Source organism: Drosophila montana, unplaced genomic scaffold, assembly GCF_035044405.1.
Source record: "Drosophila montana isolate Dmon_TW-CO22-7 unplaced genomic scaffold, ASM3504440v1 contig_3217_1, whole genome shotgun sequence".
Lineage (NCBI taxonomy): Eukaryota > Metazoa > Arthropoda > Insecta > Diptera > Drosophilidae > Drosophila > Drosophila montana.
In genome coordinates this window covers 2178750-2197352 of record NW_026998097.1, presented here as the reverse complement: position 1 = coordinate 2197352, position 18603 = coordinate 2178750, and the positions used below count along the sequence as shown (strand labels likewise).

The following is an 18603-nucleotide window of genomic DNA, read 5'->3' as shown; positions in this document are numbered from 1 at the left end:
AATGTTAACCCACCGAATTACTCAAATGACACTGCTATGGTGTTTACAGCGCAACGAGTCCATATACGTAATAAATGAAGCTTAGTGTTGTAAAGGTTATAATTGTGGTCGGCTTACAGCACCATTAAAGCAACGATTTCTTACTGTAATCGAAATATTTGGCGATGCCACACTGTTATTTACACAATTCCGACCATCAGCTGATAATCTTTTGGCCTAATAGAAAATAAATAAATAATGATGCCATGGAGGTGAACCCATTGGCCGTTATACTTGTTTATTTCGACAGCAAGGGTGATCGCCTGCTGTATCGCTATCCTTACCAGACGCTCGGCCAAACGCTCAAACTAGAGGAGCCACGCGAGGAGCTGGTCAACAAAAAGCGCAATCCCTTTGCCGTCGCCCACACAGATGATCTGCTGCAAACGGCCACACACCAAACGCAGACCCAGAGCCAAGGCCCAGGTCAGCTGCAGGGCTTTGCGGACGATGTGCTTTCCGCGCTGTTTGCCGTCAAGCCGCAATTGTGCAATCAAAAATTTGAGCTAAAACTGAACGATGTCCGCTTCGTTAGCCACCCCACGCTGATCAGTGTGGTGCCCACGCCCGTGGCCACTGCTCCGCCAAGTGCGGGCAGCAATTTATCTTCGGCTGCCGGCGTTGCCGCCACTGCAGCTGTGGCTGTGGCGAAGAAACAACAAATGCTCATCAACATTGTGTTTGCACTGCACGCCCAGGCCAGCTACTCCATTGTCAAGTGCTACCATGAGCTGAGCAAGCGGCTGGGACTGGCGCTCAAATTCGAGGAGCAGCGCAGCGGCTACCTTACCGAGCAGACGGCTCTAATGGCACGTACACACGACGAACAGCAACAGCAGCCGCTGGAGCGCACGCTGGAGCTGATCGCGGAGCGCTGCAGCTTGGCGCAGGCTCTAAAATCCATTTGCAATGATCTTTGCACCACGGGACTGCTGAGCACCACTCTGAATCAGAATCTAACGTTGACCTTCTGCCTGCCGGCCAAGGCGCATCAGCTTCACAAGAAGGGCAGCATGGTAGATCCGGAGACCATAGATCGTTGTCTGCGCGCATTAAAGCCCTATCATGGCATGCTGCTGCTGGTGGACTTTGCGGAGCTGCTGGACTGTGTGCCGCCGACTGGGGCGCGCATGCTCTGGCAGCTGGTGGACGCTTATAATCCGCTGATCAGCCTGCAGAGTATGGCTTCCAATGCGGATCTGAGCATTGAGCATGTGTACAAGCTGGTCTCGCATCTGGTCTACTGGGCCAAGGCGACCATCATTTATCCACTCTGTGAGACGAATGTGTATGTGATAGCACCGGATGCGCCGCTGCACACCAGGTCGCATCTGGTGGAGAAGTTCTCCACACGCTTTGCGGGCATGTCTCTGTTTGAGGTAATTTCGGACTTCTCGCTGCCGACGTCCATTGGACATCTGACGACGCCGTTGCAACAGCCGGCGCGCCAGGGCATACTTGCCCAGATGGTACTCTGGATGCTGCAGCATCATTTGCTTATGCAGCTGCACACCTATGTGCAGTTCATGCCCAGCGACGCCGACGATGAATTCGGCGACTCGGCGTCCTGTGCCCAGGCTGGCAGCAACGTCACCGAGGAGGAACAGGACAGCAATCACACCGAGGACGAGCCGAATCGCGATCGGGATGATGATCCATTGCATGGCGGCTCCATGCTGAGCATGTCCAGTCAACCACTGCCCATGCCCGTGAACGCACATCGACGCAGCGTGCCCGAGGATCACTACTCCCTGGCCTCGGACAACATTGCTGTGCAGCCGTCGTCCAGCCACAAGTCCAACTTCAGCATGACGGCCTCGCTGAGCACGGACAATTGCGATAGCCTCGACTCCATGGAGGACGAGCAGAAGCTCAAGGAGCTGCTGCAGGTCTTCAACGATGCGGATCGCGCCGCCATTCGCCGCATACCCGCCTCCCTCAACGTGGATGATCTATCGCTGCTGGTTAAGCTCTATCAGATGGGCTACTTTAAGAGCGAGCATCACCTAGAGGAGATTATGTACTTTGAGAATTTGCGCCGTTCCCAGCTGCTGCAGCTGCTCGACAAATTTCGCGACGTCCTGATCATATACGAAACAGAAGATCCGGCCATTGCATCCATGTACAACAATAAATAGATTTATAATAAAGAGCATTCCAAATGCAATTTGAGTGTAATTAGCACACTTTTACGCATAATCCACCCATACAGGAGGAAAGTGGGTGATAAATTCTTAAAGCTTATACTTAAAGAACTTTTGAGAATGTCTGAATGAATGTCTATTCAGTTGCCTCCTCCAAAGAAACTTATCAATACGTATTTCTGTGATTTTGAATAAATTCACACCAATGGAAATAATATATATATTAATAAATAAAATTGCATTATGACATCAGTACTTACAAGCAAAGCTTGGAAAATAAATATTTTTAAAAATTACACTCACATAGGTGGAAAATGGGTGGTAAACTGTAAAACTAAATTTTTAAGAAAAGAAACCCCGATCGGTCGTCTTCAAATCTGCATAATAAATTTGATGCGTTTCACTTGGTCAATCGACGGAAATGGGTGGAAAATATGTCTAATCTCAACAATTAAAAAAGCGATCAAGCCTGGAGAAATCCCATTAAAACCTGCTAGTATTCACATATATAACATAAGCTTTATTTGTTGAGTATACCTAACTAATATTTAGGGGATTTGGACGATGGACTATATCCAAATTGAAATGTGCTTAAAATTCTAATAGCCAGCCGATTAAAATTTCTGTGAAACGTTTCGTATACTCTATTGAATTATAAATATATATACTTACATCTAGTTAATGAGTTTATAAAAATATATATATATATTTATAAAAAATGTACTTTTTGCTTATAATTAGTTGTAACTATCTACTATATAGATGTGATAGATCGCTTGAATGACTCGATCTGCAGTTTATCTGCAAACCATTTGTTAATGCGTGTAAAAATAGCTGTAGCAAAGGGTTTTATCAATAGTTTTGATAACACGATCCAGCTTGCTTTATGTGGGATTGTGATATATATATATATAACCGATTAGTGACCCAATTTTCATCAGTTTCAATGTGGACTAGATTCGCATTCACAGCTCACAGGCTCGATGAAAATGGGATGGGATTCTTATCATACATGTACATAGATATATAACAAAGTTTATAAAATTTCCTGAACGTGCCTCAAGCTTTAAGCAACAAGAAGTAGAGAACAGCTTGTCGCTAGGATTTGTTGTTACTGCTGCTGTTGGAAATGTTGTTGTTGTACAAATAGGGTATCAAATTGGGCTCAATTTCCAGCTGTTGCCGCAATATGGAGCTCATCACAAACTCCGTAGAGACAATATGGCACTTGGGATTGCCATGTCGCGTCAGATCCGCGCACAAGTGCATATCCGTTGGGCAGGTAACAATGATATAAGAATCGGGCGCCTGGACTTGCGCCTCTGCAACGGCGGCACCGCTGCGTCGTTTCGCCTCCACCTTGCCGCCCGAAGATTCGATCATGCGTATGATTTCATCGCGTGCCGGAAATACATCGGGCGTTACATAGAAGTATCTGCCCGCAAATAGTGTAGAACGTGTCGGCGCACACAGCACAGCATCCAAATCGAACTGCAGATTCTCATCGACGGGTATGTGCCGAATATGATATTCATCCGGCGGCACAAACTTGCCGGCCTTGGCGCTGTCCACCAACCAGGTGGACTTGAGCACATAGTCCACATGGCAGCAGGCCTGAATCAGTTTGCAGGTGCGGCTTTCACGCGTCATGACCAAATGTGTTGCATCCATGGGACTGTCCACAACAATGCCGCCCAGAAGTCTGTACGAAATTGAAATAAAAACATGTCAATTATAATTAGGCCATTTAAATCAATTGTCATCGACTCACTCGACAGCCTTTTTGAGCGACTCCGCATCGGCGACCTGTGAGAAGATGACCTTGGGCGGTTTTGTAGTCTGCGGATATTCAATGCAAACGATTTGCTCTGGCAGCTGCTCCTGATAGACGCACAATTTTTGGCGCTTAATCTTCTGTTCATTTGCATACGGATCGGAAAGATGACGCTTGACACGCTCGTGTGCCTCCTGGGTGAGATTAATGGGCGCTTTCCAGGCGGCTAAACAGTAAAAGATCAAGCAATGAATCCGGGTGCCATCGATAATTAATGGATGCACTACTTACCCAGCAAATGCTGCACCAGATTGCATTCGATGCGGAATGGCGCCACCAGATTGTACTGCTGGTATTTGGGATTTTCGTACTGGGTGAGCCCGCTCAGATTTCCGATGCACACATCGCTGAGCCAGAGGGCATTTACCATCGGTATGTTCCACTCTTTGGCAGCATTGAATTTGTTGCCCTCCAGTTGCTTGCAGACGACCAGCGTGTTCACCTTGGACAGGTACGAGGTGTAAATGGCGCCACATTCCTCGGCCATTTGCTGCAGCCGCACAACTTCCTCGCCCTCAAAGCCCTCCGATGTGATAATGTAGCGCTCCAGTGGCTTTCGGTAGCCAAACTGGCTGGGGAAGGGCAAATGCAGTGGCTGCCACGGTGGCATTAGCTGTCGCTTTAAACAGATGTCGCTTAGCCAGTAGGCGGTCACGCAGCGTTTGGCATCGCGCAGTGCCTGCATCACCATGCCGTGCCGCTGGGTGCGGCAGATGACGTGCGTCACGCGGGCGCAATAGACACGCTCAATATCGCCGCCAAACTGACGTATGGTGTCCAGCCAAATGGGCAGCTCATCGCTGTCCGTCTCGTCGTATTCAACGATGTAAAAGGTGCAGCCGACCAGGAAGAGATCAGCCGGCAGCTTCAAGTTCGGATTGTGGCCATAGAACTGGGGACGCGGTGGCATCGGTATGGGAGGCTGGCCGGGACGCACTTGCATGTAGACATGAGGTGGTCCGCCTGCTACTTGCACTGGAACGCCCACTGGCAGCTGTTGTTGCTGTATGTTGGCCTGCGGCGCGACCACAATTTGCTGTTGCACCAAATGCTGTTGCGGCAACTGTTGCTGCGGCACGCCGACAACACGTCGCATTTGCTGCGGATGCTGCTGCAGCAATTGTTGCTGCTGCTGTTGTTGTTGCTGCTGTTGCAACAGAACTAGCTCCTGCTGTGTCCGTGGCGGACCAGGCACGCCTACAGCAGCATTATGCTGTTGACCCATCATGCGCAGCGCGCCAGCGGCAGATGGTGTCTCCACATGTTGCTGCGGTCCAGTTGCCAATTGCTGTTGCTGCGCTGCGACCAACTGTTGTTGTTGCTGCTGCTGCTGCTGTTGCAGCAGCAACTGTTGCTGCTGCTGGTGTGTGGCACCGCTAACAACAACTTGTTGCACAATTTGCTGCTGTTGTTGTTGTTGCTGCTGCTGCTGGACATCGCTCATGGAAAGCAGTTGCTGCTGTTGAGGCGGCACCTGTGTTCCATTGTTGCCCAGCCGATTGCTCAACATGTTGGCCAAAGCGGTTTTCGTTTTCAAATTCATCTGCTGCGGCGTCTGTTGCTGCTGTTGTCCATCGGGCGCTGCAGAAAAAGGAGAAGAAGCTGCATGGGTAAACTAATTCTGACAAGAAATATGCTATATATAATATGCTATATATAAATATATGAAACAGGTGACTTACCCGCTGCGGGCATGACCAGTGTTTGCGTCATAATATTGCCACCTGTGGCGCCACCAACAACAACGCCTGTTCCTGGTGTGGTGGGCGTGCCTGGTGTCGGCGGCTGCTGCTGCTGTTGCTGGGCCTGCTGCTGAACAATGGTTTGCTGTTCGATTAGCTGGCCATTGGGACCGGTGATGAGCTGCACGGTCTGCTTGCCCAGCTGCGGCGCCGGCGCCTGTTGCATGGGTATCTGTTGCACGCGCAGCTGTTGGCGTTGCAGCAACATTTGCTGGCTGGGATCATTGGGATTAAATTGTTGCTGCTGCTGCTGCTGAGGTAGCTGTTGAGGTGCTCCACCAGGCTGTTGTTGTTGCTGGGTAATGGGACTGAGTCCAGGCGCGCCGCCCGCACGCACTACCACTGGACGTGTGCCCTGCTGCTGCAGCCAGAGCATTTGCTCTTGCTGCGTAAGTCCACCTGGCATTTGGCTCTGCACAATAATGTGCGAAGTGCCTGGTCCAGGCACCGGCACTGGCCCCGGTGCACGTGTGGCCACCACGCTACCGGGCGCACCGGGGCGTGGTTGATAGGCCACCTGCTGGCGCAGCATGACACGTGGCTTGTTCTGATTCAGTTTCGTAATGTACTCGGCACGTTTGTGTGCATCTAGCGACATGAAATGCGCATGCGTCTTCTCGTCCAGATGTATTAGTTGGCGCTGCTGCTGTTGCTGCTGCGGCGGTGGCAGCACAAGCTGTTGTTGTTGTTGTTGTTGCTGCTGTTGTTGTTGTTGTTGTGACGGTGGTGGCTGCTGTTGTGCGGGCCAAGGTGTTTGTGGGCGCAGTCCGCGTGGTGCAAATTGCTGTGGCGCCTGCTGTTGCTGTTGCGGAGTTGTGGGCGTGCCAGGCAACGGTGATTGCATGCCCATGCTTGTGGTGGGCGTGCCAGGCGTTGTGGGTGGCAGCTGATTTGTCACAGGACTCTGCGGGGACCAGTGCGCCTGCTGCTGTTGCAGCTGTGCGTGATGCTGTGGCGATTGCTGCTGCAGCATCAACTGTTGCTGTTGCTGCTGTGGCGATTGCGGCGGTGGCGTACGTTGTGGCAAATGTTGTTGCTTTATGAGCACTTGTTGCATGATTTGCTGTGGCGGCTGCTGCTGTTGCTGCTGTGCCACTGGCTGTTGCTGCTGTATGAGAATTTGCTGCTGCTGCTGTTGTGGCGGCCCAACGAGTTGTTGTTGCTGCTGCTGCTGTTGTTGTTGCTGCTGTTTTTGCTGCAGCAATTGTTGTTGCTGCTGCAAGTATTGCAAACGCTGCGGATCGCTGATGACTTGTTGATTTATCACAATTTGTTGTTGCTGCTGTTGCGGTTGTTGCTGTTGCATTTGTAGTCGCTGCTGTTGTTGCTGCTGTGTTATTAGCTGCTGTTGCATTTGAGGCGGTGCCTGCTGTTGCTGCGGCGATTGCTGCTGCGGCAACATCATTTGATTCGGTGGCAACTGTTGCTGTTGCTGCTGTTGCAATAGTTGTCGCTGCTGCACAAGTTGTTGCTGCTGCTGCTGTTGTTGCTGTGACAGATTTGTGGAATTCACAATGAACACATTTTGGTTTTGCTGATTCTGCGCTAATATTTGCTGCTGCTGCTGCGCGCTGAGCTGACTGAATTGCTGCTGACTGATGATGAATTTTTTGGTCTGCATGGCTGGTGGTGGTTGTTGTTGTTGCTGTTGTTGCATTGGCTAAAGGTAATTTGAAGATAAATTAATGAAATATTTTTATGTACATTTAATAATTAATATACATACATGTTGCTGCGGCTGCTGTGGCAATACTTGTTGCTGCTGCTGTTGTTGTGGTGCTTGTTGTTGTTGCGGCGCAAACTGTTGTCCAAGCAGCTGTTGCTGTTGTTGCGGTGGTTGTATTGTCTGCTGTATGATGCGCACCTGACCACCTGTGCCCAAAGCTATGTTTTGTTGCTGCGTGAACTGTACTTGTTGCTGTTGTTGTTGCTGCTGCTGCTGCTGAGGTGGTAGCTGTTGTTGCTGCTGCTGTGGCAGTTGCTGCTGTTGTGGCAGTTGCTGCTGTTGTGGCTGCTGCTGAGGTATCATTTGCTGTTGCTGCTGCTGTTGCTGCTGCTGTTGCTGTTGCAGCTGCAACATTTGCTGTTGCTTTTGCTGTTGCTGCTGTATGCTCATCATATGACTCTGTATTAGTTGCTGTCCCTGCGCCGTTGAAGTGTTTATCACGTGCCGCTGGGTTATGACCTGTTGCTGCTGCTGTCCAGGTCCAAGTTGCTGTGCCATTTGTGGTGGCTGTTGCTGCTGCTGTGGTTGCAGCTGCTGTAACGGCTAAGGCAGAAAAAGGATAGAAATTAGCATTTTCTTTTATGTAATATAACATAAGAAAAATTATAAGAATCCTGAGTCACACGTAATAAGAAACTTTCGGTTCCCAGGCAGGATTAGAGAAAATATCTCAGTCTTTAAATACTATTTACCATTTTCCTAAAATTTAATTTTATATAGGAATCAGCTAAATTTGCCAGTGTGATTGGAAGGGGTTCGTTAAAATTAAAAATAATCTTAATTTACTATATTATATTAAAAAATACAATAAACAGGAAAAAAGAAAAAGTTATTAATAATGTAAGGAAATTTATATTACATATGTATATAGAGTGTTAAGTAGATAGGAAAAAGTGATAGTGATGCGAAATCTTTTGTTTTTCTTATATGTACATATTTTAGTTTCTTAATTGAGAATTATTTTTCGACAATCTATGCGACAACAATTTGAAAAGCATCACCGCGGGCAACAGAAAGTCAACGGAGAGACACTCTCCTGTTGCCCCAAGTACGAATGCGATACACAATTATGTAAGATTGTTAACAGAGTACAGGGTATTTCGCAGCGTGCAGCTTAAGATTTGTATACTTTGAATAGGTTTTAGTACATACCCTCTCTGGTTGTTGTGGTGTTGATTGCTGTTGATGCAAAGGCGACTGTCGTGGCGAGGGCGTATGTTGTTGTGGCATTTGTTGTTGCTGCTGCTGTTGTTGCTGCTGTTGTTGTTGTTGTTGCTGCTGTTGTTGCTGCAGCTGTTGTTGCTTTAACTGCTGCTGGCGCATAATCAGTGAATCCTGATTGCTGCTTAGTGTAGAACGACTGAGCACTTGAGCAACTTGCACGGGATCCGTGGGATCGATGGGCTGCACAAAGGATTGCTGTTGCTGCTGCTGCTGCGGGTGCTGAGCTGGTTGCTGCTGTTGTTGTTTGCTAGCCATGGGTGGCGTTTGCGAAATTTGAGGTGACTGCGGCGCTGAAATGTGCTGTGGACTTTGTTGCTGCTGCTGCTGTGCGAGCTGTTGTTGTTGCTGCTGCAGCTGCATGCGTTGTTGCTGATGCACTGGCTGTTGGAATGGTTGCTGTTGTGGCGACATCATGGCCGTGGGCGGCTGTTGTTGCGGGGAGCCCATCATGTGCTGCTGCTGCTGCTGTTGGCGACTCTGTTGCAATTGTTGTTGCTGTTGGCGCAAGTGCTGCTGTGCGCTCTGTGGTGAGGGCGGCGGAGGCGGCGTCATTTGTGGCGCTGGCGATTGCAATTGTCGTGGTGACTGAGGCGGTAACATGTTGCTGCTGCTCGCAACCAAGTGTTGCTGCTGCTGCAGCGAAGGGGAGGGCGTGCCGGGTGGCATGACTGGCGAACGATTTTGAACCATGCGTGGTGATTGCTGCTGCGGTTGTTGCTGTTGTTGCATTTGCTGCATCTGCATTTGCTGCTGCAACAGTTGCTGCTGTTGCTGTATCTGCCGCTGCAACGCCTGTTGTTGTGGTGTCAGGCTCTGGCCATTTTGTATGTGCTGATGCAGTTGCATTTGCTGCTGTTGCAACATTTGCTGCTTGTTCATTATGTGCTGATGCAACATTTGGGGCGAGACTGACACGGACGGTTGTTGTTGTTGTTGCGGCACTTGTTGCTGTTGTCCCACTTGCTGCTGCGGTGATTGCACGGGCTGTGGTGTTGTCGCTGGCTGTGGCGTACGCGGCGTTTGTCGTCCACTGGGCATAGGTGGTTGTGGCATGGTGGGTGTTGTAGGCAGACGAGATTGTTGTTGTTGTTGCTGCTGCTGGAGTATTAATTGCTGTTGCTGCTGCTGTTGTTGTTGCTGCTGCTGTTGTTGTTGCTGCTGCTGTTGTTGCTGCTGCTGTTGTTGTTGTTGTTGCTCCTGTTGCTGCATTAGTTGCAGTTGCTGCTGTTGTTGCTGTTGTGTGTTCTTTATTTGTCGCTGCTGCTGCAAAATGTTTTTGATCTGTTGTTGTTGTTGCTGCTGTTGCTGCAGATTAGCTGGTATGATTTTTTGTTGCTGTATTATGATTTGTTGTTGTTGCTGCTGCTGCGGCGAGGGTGGCGGCGGTGGTGGTGGCGCTTGTGGTGCGCCCTGCTGCTGCATGTTGCGTGGCCGCACAAAGACAACTTGCTGTTGCGCTGGCTGTGGCAGATGTTGCTGCTGCAACTGCTGCTGTTCAGCTGCAGCACGCTCTGCCGATGCCTGCAGTTGGGATTTAATGCTAGCGATACTCTGCGCAGCGCTATCGTCCCCAAAGCCTAGTATATCAGATAGCTGTGTTGCAGCTGGCTGTTGTTGTTGTTGCTGTTGTGGCAATTGTTGTACTAAATGTTGCTGTTGTTGTTGTTGTTGATGCTGCTGCTGTTGTGCCAATTGCTGTTGTAATTGCTGCTGCTGTTGTTGATGCTGCTGTTGCTGCTGCAGATTTTGTTGCTGCTGCTGTTGTTGTTGCTGCTGTTGCTGCTTTTGGGTGCGCTGCTTCTCGATGGGCTTTAGCAATCTGGGATGATAGGGCTCACAAGGCAGACAGCTCTTGAATTTGAGGCAATCAGTGACCCAGTCAGGCGTGACAATGTTCATGGCATTTTTGGGCAGCGCCAGCGCTTTATTGTAAATGTTGCCGGTGGCGGCGCCGCATACCAGATGCGTATTGGTGGCTCCATGCGTGTGGGTGACAACGGCACCATGGTAGGTAAGCATCGCATAGAGGCGCCGGCGATCGCTAGCCACCACATTGGTGATGGCGACTCGTATGCCGCGCAAGAAACGCGGCTGACTTGGATCGAAGGCACGCGTGGAGGCCATGCGACCCAGTTTGGCGCTGTGCGAGATCCATTGCTCGCTCACAGGTATCACATTGTAGAGGTCCAGATTCATGGAGAGCTCCTCTTCGGAGTAGTTGCTGGCACATATTAAATGCGTTATTTGGTCCGAAAGGTAAAGCTTCGATTGCGCTCCGCCGTTCTTAAGCAATCTCTCGCTCTGTAAGGGTCATAAGAAAAACCAAATAATCAGTTCAGCTTTCTCCATATGATTTGCACACATTCACATATGCCTGCGCTAGATATGAGCAATATTTAACAGTGCCGAACCAGTGACAACTTGAACTTCGTCTACAGAATAATATTTATTTTGCCAATTTAATAATTTAAAATAAAATAATAAGTGGCTATAGTCTAGCAACAATTAGCAGCTCAATTAAATGCCTAAAATAATTACAAATAAATAGTAACTTGGAAACAATTTAAAAATAATTATATCTATACATAAGATTCGTTCTGCTAGTCACAGGTACTATTATATGGCTCATCTCTACGTAAACACACACACACACACGCATACACCTAGAAATTTGCCGGCAACATTTTATGGCGCGAATTTGTACATGTTAAACCTGAAACTCCCTGTGTTGCCAGCACTGGCAAATTTGCACACATGTAATTCAGAAATTAATTTAGAGTTAATGCACACTGCTTGTTGCTAAACGAATGCGTTAAATGCATATTTGTTAGTTGCATTAAGTTAATTTCACCCTATAGCCTGTACAGCTGCACCAGCGCACACACACATACACATCACACGCGCGCACACATGCACCTCACACAATGCCAATAATACAGCAGCGGGCACGTACAGCCCTAGGTCGAGCCCGTCACGGAATCTCAATGTTTACCTCATCATCCAAGCTGCCGAGCACATAATATATCACATCCTCGAATAACTTTTCACTGATTTTCAAATTTTCCATTTCTTTGTTGTTTGACTAGCATGCGCTATTCCTTTTGCTCAAATTTCACTTTTCTTTCGTTTCGCTTTTGTTGTTGCTGCGGCTGCCGCGGACATGGAAATGGAAATGCATTCAGCTTTACTTTCACTGGGCACCCATCGTTCGCGATCGGTAAAAATTCGAAACTATCACAACGTATAACAGAATAACCGCTTGATTTGTTAAAATTCATCGAATTAAAGGCTTAATTTTTCGTATTCTTGTATACTTTACGGGACCCATCCGTCTTTTGTATGCAACAAAAACCAACGCTAGCGATGTGAGCCAAATCGATTGTAGTGATGCTTTACATCGATACCTAAAGGAAGCGAATCGATAGTAAGACACCAGTTACACCAGCTGTGCTCGATAACTTAAGAGTTAACAGAATGGAATGTTAACGATTTTTTCTATAAAAGGAGCGCGTATAAGTATACGTTTTTCATTTGCCTTTCGGAACCAGGTGAGAGCAGAGCGGGCTGGGAGGACTTCAGAAAGGATCCAGGACAAAGATCAAAGCGGTAAGTGTAATTTGACCAAAGCTTGCAGGAAGGCTCAGGGCTAGTTATGTGGAAAATATTCGCGAGACGCAAAAACGATCGTATGGGAAATCTTAATATGATTTTTACAACATGTTGATGGAAGATATAGCTTAAATCGGCAAAATCTAGTAAAATGCTCTAAAAATTTCTAATTTAAAATGTTTAAATATATTGATTTGTTGTTTTTTTTTTTTATACAAATACACGTTGGCCTATACATATTAGCTTATTTTTCATAATTTGTTTCTTAACACATTTAAGACATACAGATCTTGATAGTGATTCCTTAACAAAGGTAATTTTTCTGTTTCGCTTAAATTTAACTGTTTTTAGTTATAGTTTTTTTTTTTAATGTTTTTAAATTTGTTGTAAAACATCTACAGAGTGTGGAAACTTTCTTTAAAAGCATAGAAAATCTCGTGTAAGTAAATTGTTTTGTATTGCAATAGCTTAATTGTGGATGTTTGGATTATTTTTTCTAACGATGCGGTTGTTGAATGTAGTGAATGTTGCCTCTACTCATAACTGGGCTGGGAGAGAGGCAGCAGCAGCCGATGATGATGATGCAGCAGCTCCAGCAACTTGTTCGAATTTCTTGTCATGCACGACGGCGTTCTTCATCAGGATAAATCATGAGGCGCTGTTCGATTCGCCGTTGCTCTCGTGGAAATTGGTGCCATTCACAATGAACGAGGTGCCCAGACCGTATAAGTGTCCCGAATATTTGGCATGATCGATATTATCTTCAAAGAACATCTGCAAGTGGGCAAAACAGGATATTTCAGTAATGCAATATCATTTATCTCAGTTAAAAAGAGTTACATTTGGCAAAGCAGCAGCTGAGTTTACAAATCTTGTATGGATCGGGTTAGTATACGTGTGTTTTTTTTGTTAGTTAGTGAAGCGTGTGGTAAGCGACATGGACATGGACAAGATGTATGGAATGTGAAGTATGTGAACTAGTTCAAAGTAGAGTTGTTTCAGTTCAGTTTAAAGATACGTTAGAAAGGTGTTAAATAAATTTCAAGTTACATACCATTTACCAATTTGTGTTGTCTTTTTGATTCGATATTAATTTTGTAATTTTGCTTCGGGTATTTTTTTAAATTTTTTTTTTTTTTTTACATAATTAGTTAACGGGTTAAACACTTGCTATACTCAACATTCACAATGCAGTGGAATCTGCACGGAAGCATTTTTCCATATCGCTTAAAATTATAGAAACAAAAAATACGCTTAGGTATTAGAAACAATGTGTTAAAAAAATTGAAAAAAAATATGGCACCAGCTTAAAACTAAAACACTTCACGTGCAAATCTTACATAGTTAGAAAATATAAATATTAAGAATTGGAAACAACGATATCAAATACCAACTTTTAGATGGAGTTTATCCACCAAAATAGGTTGCGACTAGGTAAGTTAAAAAAAAAATATATAGACATATACAAGAATTATCAGACAATCTTTCTCTAAACTATCAACTATAAACAATAAATATATAGAGAGAAATGTTCAATAATAATCGATCATTTTATCAAATATCAAAAATAAAAAAAAATGTTTGTTAAATCTGAGAAAGCAAATATTAAAGCAAATGAGTTGTGACAGCTTATTGAATATTTGTAAGCAAGTGGAAGCAGCTGTTGATTAAAAAATGATATATTAATTAATTTCAGGCAGGTAAATGTGAGCAATACAGAAAAGTGTGTGATAAGGATGCGTATAAATGTGTAAGTGTAAAGCCCAGAAACCAGAAATGATCAACAATAATGAAAAAGAAAATTGAATTTCAATTCATTTAATTTTCTATTCAAATTCAGCAATTCGTTGCGTAATGTTTTTTTTTTTTGGTTATTTTTTTGTTTAAGTTTTTTGCTTTTTGTTTCAAAATTAACAAATTAAAGACATGTTTCACATGATTTAAACAACTGTTACTAATTAGAAAACGTTTCAGTACGGTTTTTTTTTTAGTTTTCCATCATCCAATTTAAGTTTTGGATTTTACAAAATGTGTTGTAGGGTTAGGATTAGCCGATGAAAATGCGTTGCATGCAGCATAACAAATAAAATGCATTTCGTATGTGTCCAGCGGCGTCTAAAAGCTAATTAGGAGTATTATAAGTACATAATGAGAAAACCAAAATCAAAAAAAAAAAAGAAGGAAACTATGTACATGAGAATGAAATGAGATTCGTGGTAAAATTATGACAACATTTAACCTTAAAAACTGATAAATGGATAAGTAATGTTGGGGAAAAGCGAGTTAGTTGCAATCGTACAGCACAGCAGCAACAACACACAGAATTGCAACAATAGCAACAATGGCAACAGCAGCAACAGGAGGCGCATTAATTATGCTCGCTGTTGATGCTGCTGTTGCCTGGACCCAAAATGCTCTGTGCTGCAGTCAAGGGCGGCGGCGTTACGGTGCGCGTGTAGACCGTTATGGAAAAGCGTAGCGACTGAGAGCGGGACAATAGTTGACTCATGGTCAGATCGTTGTTGCTATCGCCGTTTGTTGTTGTTGTTGCTGCTGTGCTGGGATTGCTGCAGCTGCTGTTGTCGCTGTCGTCGTAGCTGCCACTGGTGATGGTAACATTGTTGCTACGCAAGCTGACCGTGACAACCGACTTAAGGTGCATGGCGTGCTCAAGCACATGGGGAAAGAATGCGCAAGGCTCTTCAATGTCAAAGTGTATACCAAATGTGTGTTGTACCTCACGCATTTTGAAGAAGGCCATGCCCGTTAGCAGCGCATCCGAGCCGGCCTGATGCTGTGGCCCGACGCGTCGCAGCTCCAGCTGATCGGCGACTTCCTGCAGGCCGCCCTTTAGATTCTTGCACGACTTCATCAGATATTTGATATCAAAGATGTTGGGAAAATAGATGTGCAGCAGCTCAAAAAAGTCACTCTCATCCGCGGGCAGATTCTGATCGGTGAGCAGCTTTAGCAGATAGCCAAAATCATAGCCGGAGTGAAAGCAAAGCCATTTGATATTATCCATTAGCACAATGCCGGAGCTCATTAGAAGCTCGGCAAAATCAATTGGATCAATGCCATCCTCTTCATGCTTCTTGAATTGTATGCCCGAGTTTTGCAGTAGATCAATAGAGTCCTGCGCATACATATCCTCGCTGCAATACAACAAGATGAGAATTACCAAATATGAATCATTATATGTGTTGCCTAGGCAACACACACACAGCTCACCTAAGATTGAACTTGAAATTGAATTGCCATGTGGAGTAGCCCGGGGGCGTTTTGCCATCGTCATCCATGAATGTCAGTCCCAGCTGTATGATCCTCAGCAAATCCACATTGCAGCGCAGCAATTGATAATGATAATCGGCCGTTGATCGAAATTCGCCAACGGGTCGCGCCACAACTCCTGGAAATTCCGTATCCATTGCAACAAAATGATATTTTTGCACTACCTTTCGTATGGTGCGAAATTCCTCCTCAAGATTATGTTTCCACACGTCTCGTATGCCGCACTCCTCATTGCTGGGTATATGCACTTGCCCATGCGCGCCGCCACTAATGGCCGAGGGCATTGTCTGTAAATTGGGGCGCAAATTTTTGATTAGCTTTGAATAACACCTTCTGAAAAATATATATATTTGTGAAAATATGTGAATGTTTGTGTTGCGGTTGTTGGAGCCCATTTGAATGATTCGAATATGATTAGGAACTATTCATAGCCATTCGTATTCATTCGAATTTTATTTTTCGTTATTGAATATTATATTTTCGAATTTCTAGACAAAGATATCTCCGGCCCTACATATATATATACAAATATTCTTAAATAGCATCAACAGCCGACTCGATCTAGCCGTTTGTACGTCCTGTTTGTTGGTCTAACTATTCTCGCAGATCTCGATCCAAATTTGGCATCGATTTGCCTTGTTTTTGCATATCTGACGGAGCACTAATCGGATGCGGATTAGCTGTCATGGGAACTATCAGTCAAAAATCAAGTTCTTGCATGAAAAACTTGATTGATTATCGAAATATATTTGTATCTTGGCCAAGATATGTATCTTGCTTTTTATACATGAGCAAAGAATAGGCCGAAGCATTAGTTTTTGCTTAAAACAGTTTGATTTCTTAAGATATCTCAACCAAAATAAACAGTTAGTCCTAATTTCAAAGATAATATTGATCAACATCGGACCACTATATCATGGAATCAATGCGTGCGTTCGATTGATCTGCACGGGATCTTCTATCTCTCTCCTATCTTCTGATGATCGGTTCAAAATATTTGATTTTCGTTTTCTACAGGGCTCCATTTGAGTGTGTATCGAGTATTCATGTCTACTAAATAGTGTATTATAAATTGGGATGTTAGCAACATAAAGAAATACGAAGTAGCCAGGCCAATTGGTTAAGACAGTCGGAATTAAAGAAAATTGATTTTTGTTTAATTTTTGGTTTTTTTTTCGTGGGGTGCAAATTTGTAGCCAATTCTGAAGTTAAGAGGTGCTAAAATTTTGCTAGCTGCTTAAGAAAACAAATACACGTAAAAAACAAAATGGCAAAAGAGAAATTGTATATATAAAATATATAATTGTTGGATTGGTTTACTTTGTGATTGGGAGTTACGGGCGTTACTTACATCGTCGACGGTCGCCGCCTGTTGCTGCCGCTGCAGAGCCGCTTCAGCCACCTTCTCACCAAAGTTAACCTTAAGCTATGTATAAGTTTTTTTTTTTTGTGTTTTTTGTTTTTATAATTTGTTTTTAATTCTGTGAGCTGTTTAGTGCATTGCCTGTAAGAGAACGTTGAGTAACGTTGACTTCAAGGCTAGCGAAATTTGTAATTTTTAATCAACTAAATATCGACCGTTAGTTGAAGTCAACGGAAACTGGTAGAAACAATCTTATTATATAAAAATAATAATCCTCGCAAAATAGGAAACTATGTTCTGAAATTTATATTCAAAGAAATTGACTTGTCTTATCATGCTATCTCGCTTCAATGTGACAGTTGCCTTTGCAAGAGTAAAAGACAAAAAGGAAGAACTCACAAGTGTCATTACACTATTAGAGATGACACTCACATATGCGCATACATATGTTGAAAGCCTTTCAAGCAGTGGATTCTTCTGCAAGGGGTGTGGTTAAAGGTCATGCGAAGTGCAAAATAATGACGATACCTGAAATTGCACTAACACTAGCTACATTTGTTTTAATGTTAACTAAATACATAACATAAGACGGTTGGTAGCACACTTTTAAACTGGGTCACGGCTAATTCCAGCGACCACATTTTGCCGCGCTTCGGAACGACAACAAAAGTTCTGTTAAAACTGCAACCGCTCTTTTTTTTTATACATATGTATATGGATGCATGTATGGGTGCAACTGTATGCGTGAGACAGCCACTCGCCACACACAAGTGTGTATGTATGCAATACACGCATATGGGAAATGTGTGCAGTTTAACATAAAAAAATCGAAGGCCGCCACCGCTGAAACAAGGAAGCCCTTATGCCTGCCAAATGGCCTAAAAAATATACATATGAATTGGCATTGCCTTGCCTCTGGAAACTTACCCATTTCATAGTATGCTTGTTGTTTTACAAAATGCTTTTTTTGGCTGCTGTTGCCGAATGAGTTTCACTTTTCCGATTTCTGGTTTTATTTATATTGCTGCAATTAACGTTTATAGCGCGTTTTCGAGAATGACAACAGAAATGAAGTCCGGTGTTTGAGCGATGACTGTGGCGTTAAATAAATTAGTTGGCGTGAATGTTGTTTATGTTAAATTGCCATAATGAAAGAAATGAATCTGTGTAAGTGTTAAAAAGTGCGCAATGTTTCTAGTGTTGCACAGCGAGAAACCGAGAGACAAAAACCTGGGGCTGCACAATAACTTGTGGCTCTTTTTTTGGAATTTTGTATAGCTATGTATAACTGTGAATGTGTATTTAAAATAAACAAGCAAAAATATTTTCATAATCAATGACTTACTGGGTTTAATTTTACAATATGCGTATTACTTTGTTTTAAAAGCTGTACATTTAAATTCATATCAGATAGATGGCGCTGCTGCTAGTGGTTGAACTGGCAATGCCTAACTTACAGCTGTGTAGTTTTTACGCGCGGTATGCAGCTCAAAATGGCAAATTCTGTAAATATTACAAATTTGGTTAAATTTGTTTGAGAAAAGGCCATTTCAGCAAATTAAAGAAGTGCAATCCTGGTAAATTTGCTGGCACATTATGTGTGCAAACTAATTTTATAGGTATAATTGGCA

The 18603-nt window shown here is 44.5% G+C and overlaps 3 protein-coding genes across 5 annotated transcripts; 1 reads left to right on the top strand and 2 right to left on the bottom strand.

Moving 5' to 3' along the window:
* The first annotated feature begins 22 nt into the window (after positions 1-22).
* On the top strand, positions 23-2217 carry Nprl3 (GATOR complex protein Nprl3). Its single transcript, XM_064689150.1, has one exon. It carries the CDS (start codon positions 246-248, stop codon positions 2175-2177), a length of 1932 nt encoding a protein of 643 aa, XP_064545220.1. The 5' UTR covers positions 23-245; the 3' UTR covers positions 2178-2217.
* A 465-nt stretch (positions 2218-2682) lies between these two features.
* Ptip (PAX transcription activation domain interacting protein) lies at positions 2683-12080 on the bottom strand. The gene is made up of 7 exons (XM_064689130.1): positions 11702-12080; positions 8638-11010; positions 7486-8028; positions 5700-7419; positions 4249-5598; positions 3955-4183; positions 2683-3885 (listed from the first exon to the last, which is right to left on the bottom strand). Exons 1-7 carry the CDS (start codon positions 11774-11776, stop codon positions 3282-3284), a joined length of 6894 nt encoding a protein of 2297 aa, XP_064545200.1. The 5' UTR covers positions 11777-12080; the 3' UTR covers positions 2683-3281.
* A 431-nt stretch (positions 12081-12511) lies between these two features.
* Pop2 lies at positions 12512-18289 on the bottom strand. 3 transcript variants are annotated; one of them, XM_064689192.1, is made up of 5 exons: positions 17900-18286; positions 16961-17035; positions 15550-15896; positions 15056-15473; positions 12512-13092 (listed from the first exon to the last, which is right to left on the bottom strand). In XM_064689192.1, the coding sequence occupies exons 1-5, from the start codon at positions 17906-17908 to the stop codon at positions 12967-12969; spliced, it is 975 nt and encodes a 324-aa protein (XP_064545262.1). In that variant the 5' UTR covers positions 17909-18286; the 3' UTR covers positions 12512-12966. The 3 variants fall into 3 exon arrangements, with proteins under 3 accessions (XP_064545262.1, XP_064545264.1, XP_064545263.1); XM_064689193.1 differs by lacking the exon at positions 12512-13092 and adding an exon at positions 14243-14440 and having other exon boundaries at positions 17900-18289; XM_064689194.1 differs by lacking the exon at positions 16961-17035 and having other exon boundaries at positions 17900-18284.
* Positions 18290-18603: the final 314 nt, after the last annotated feature.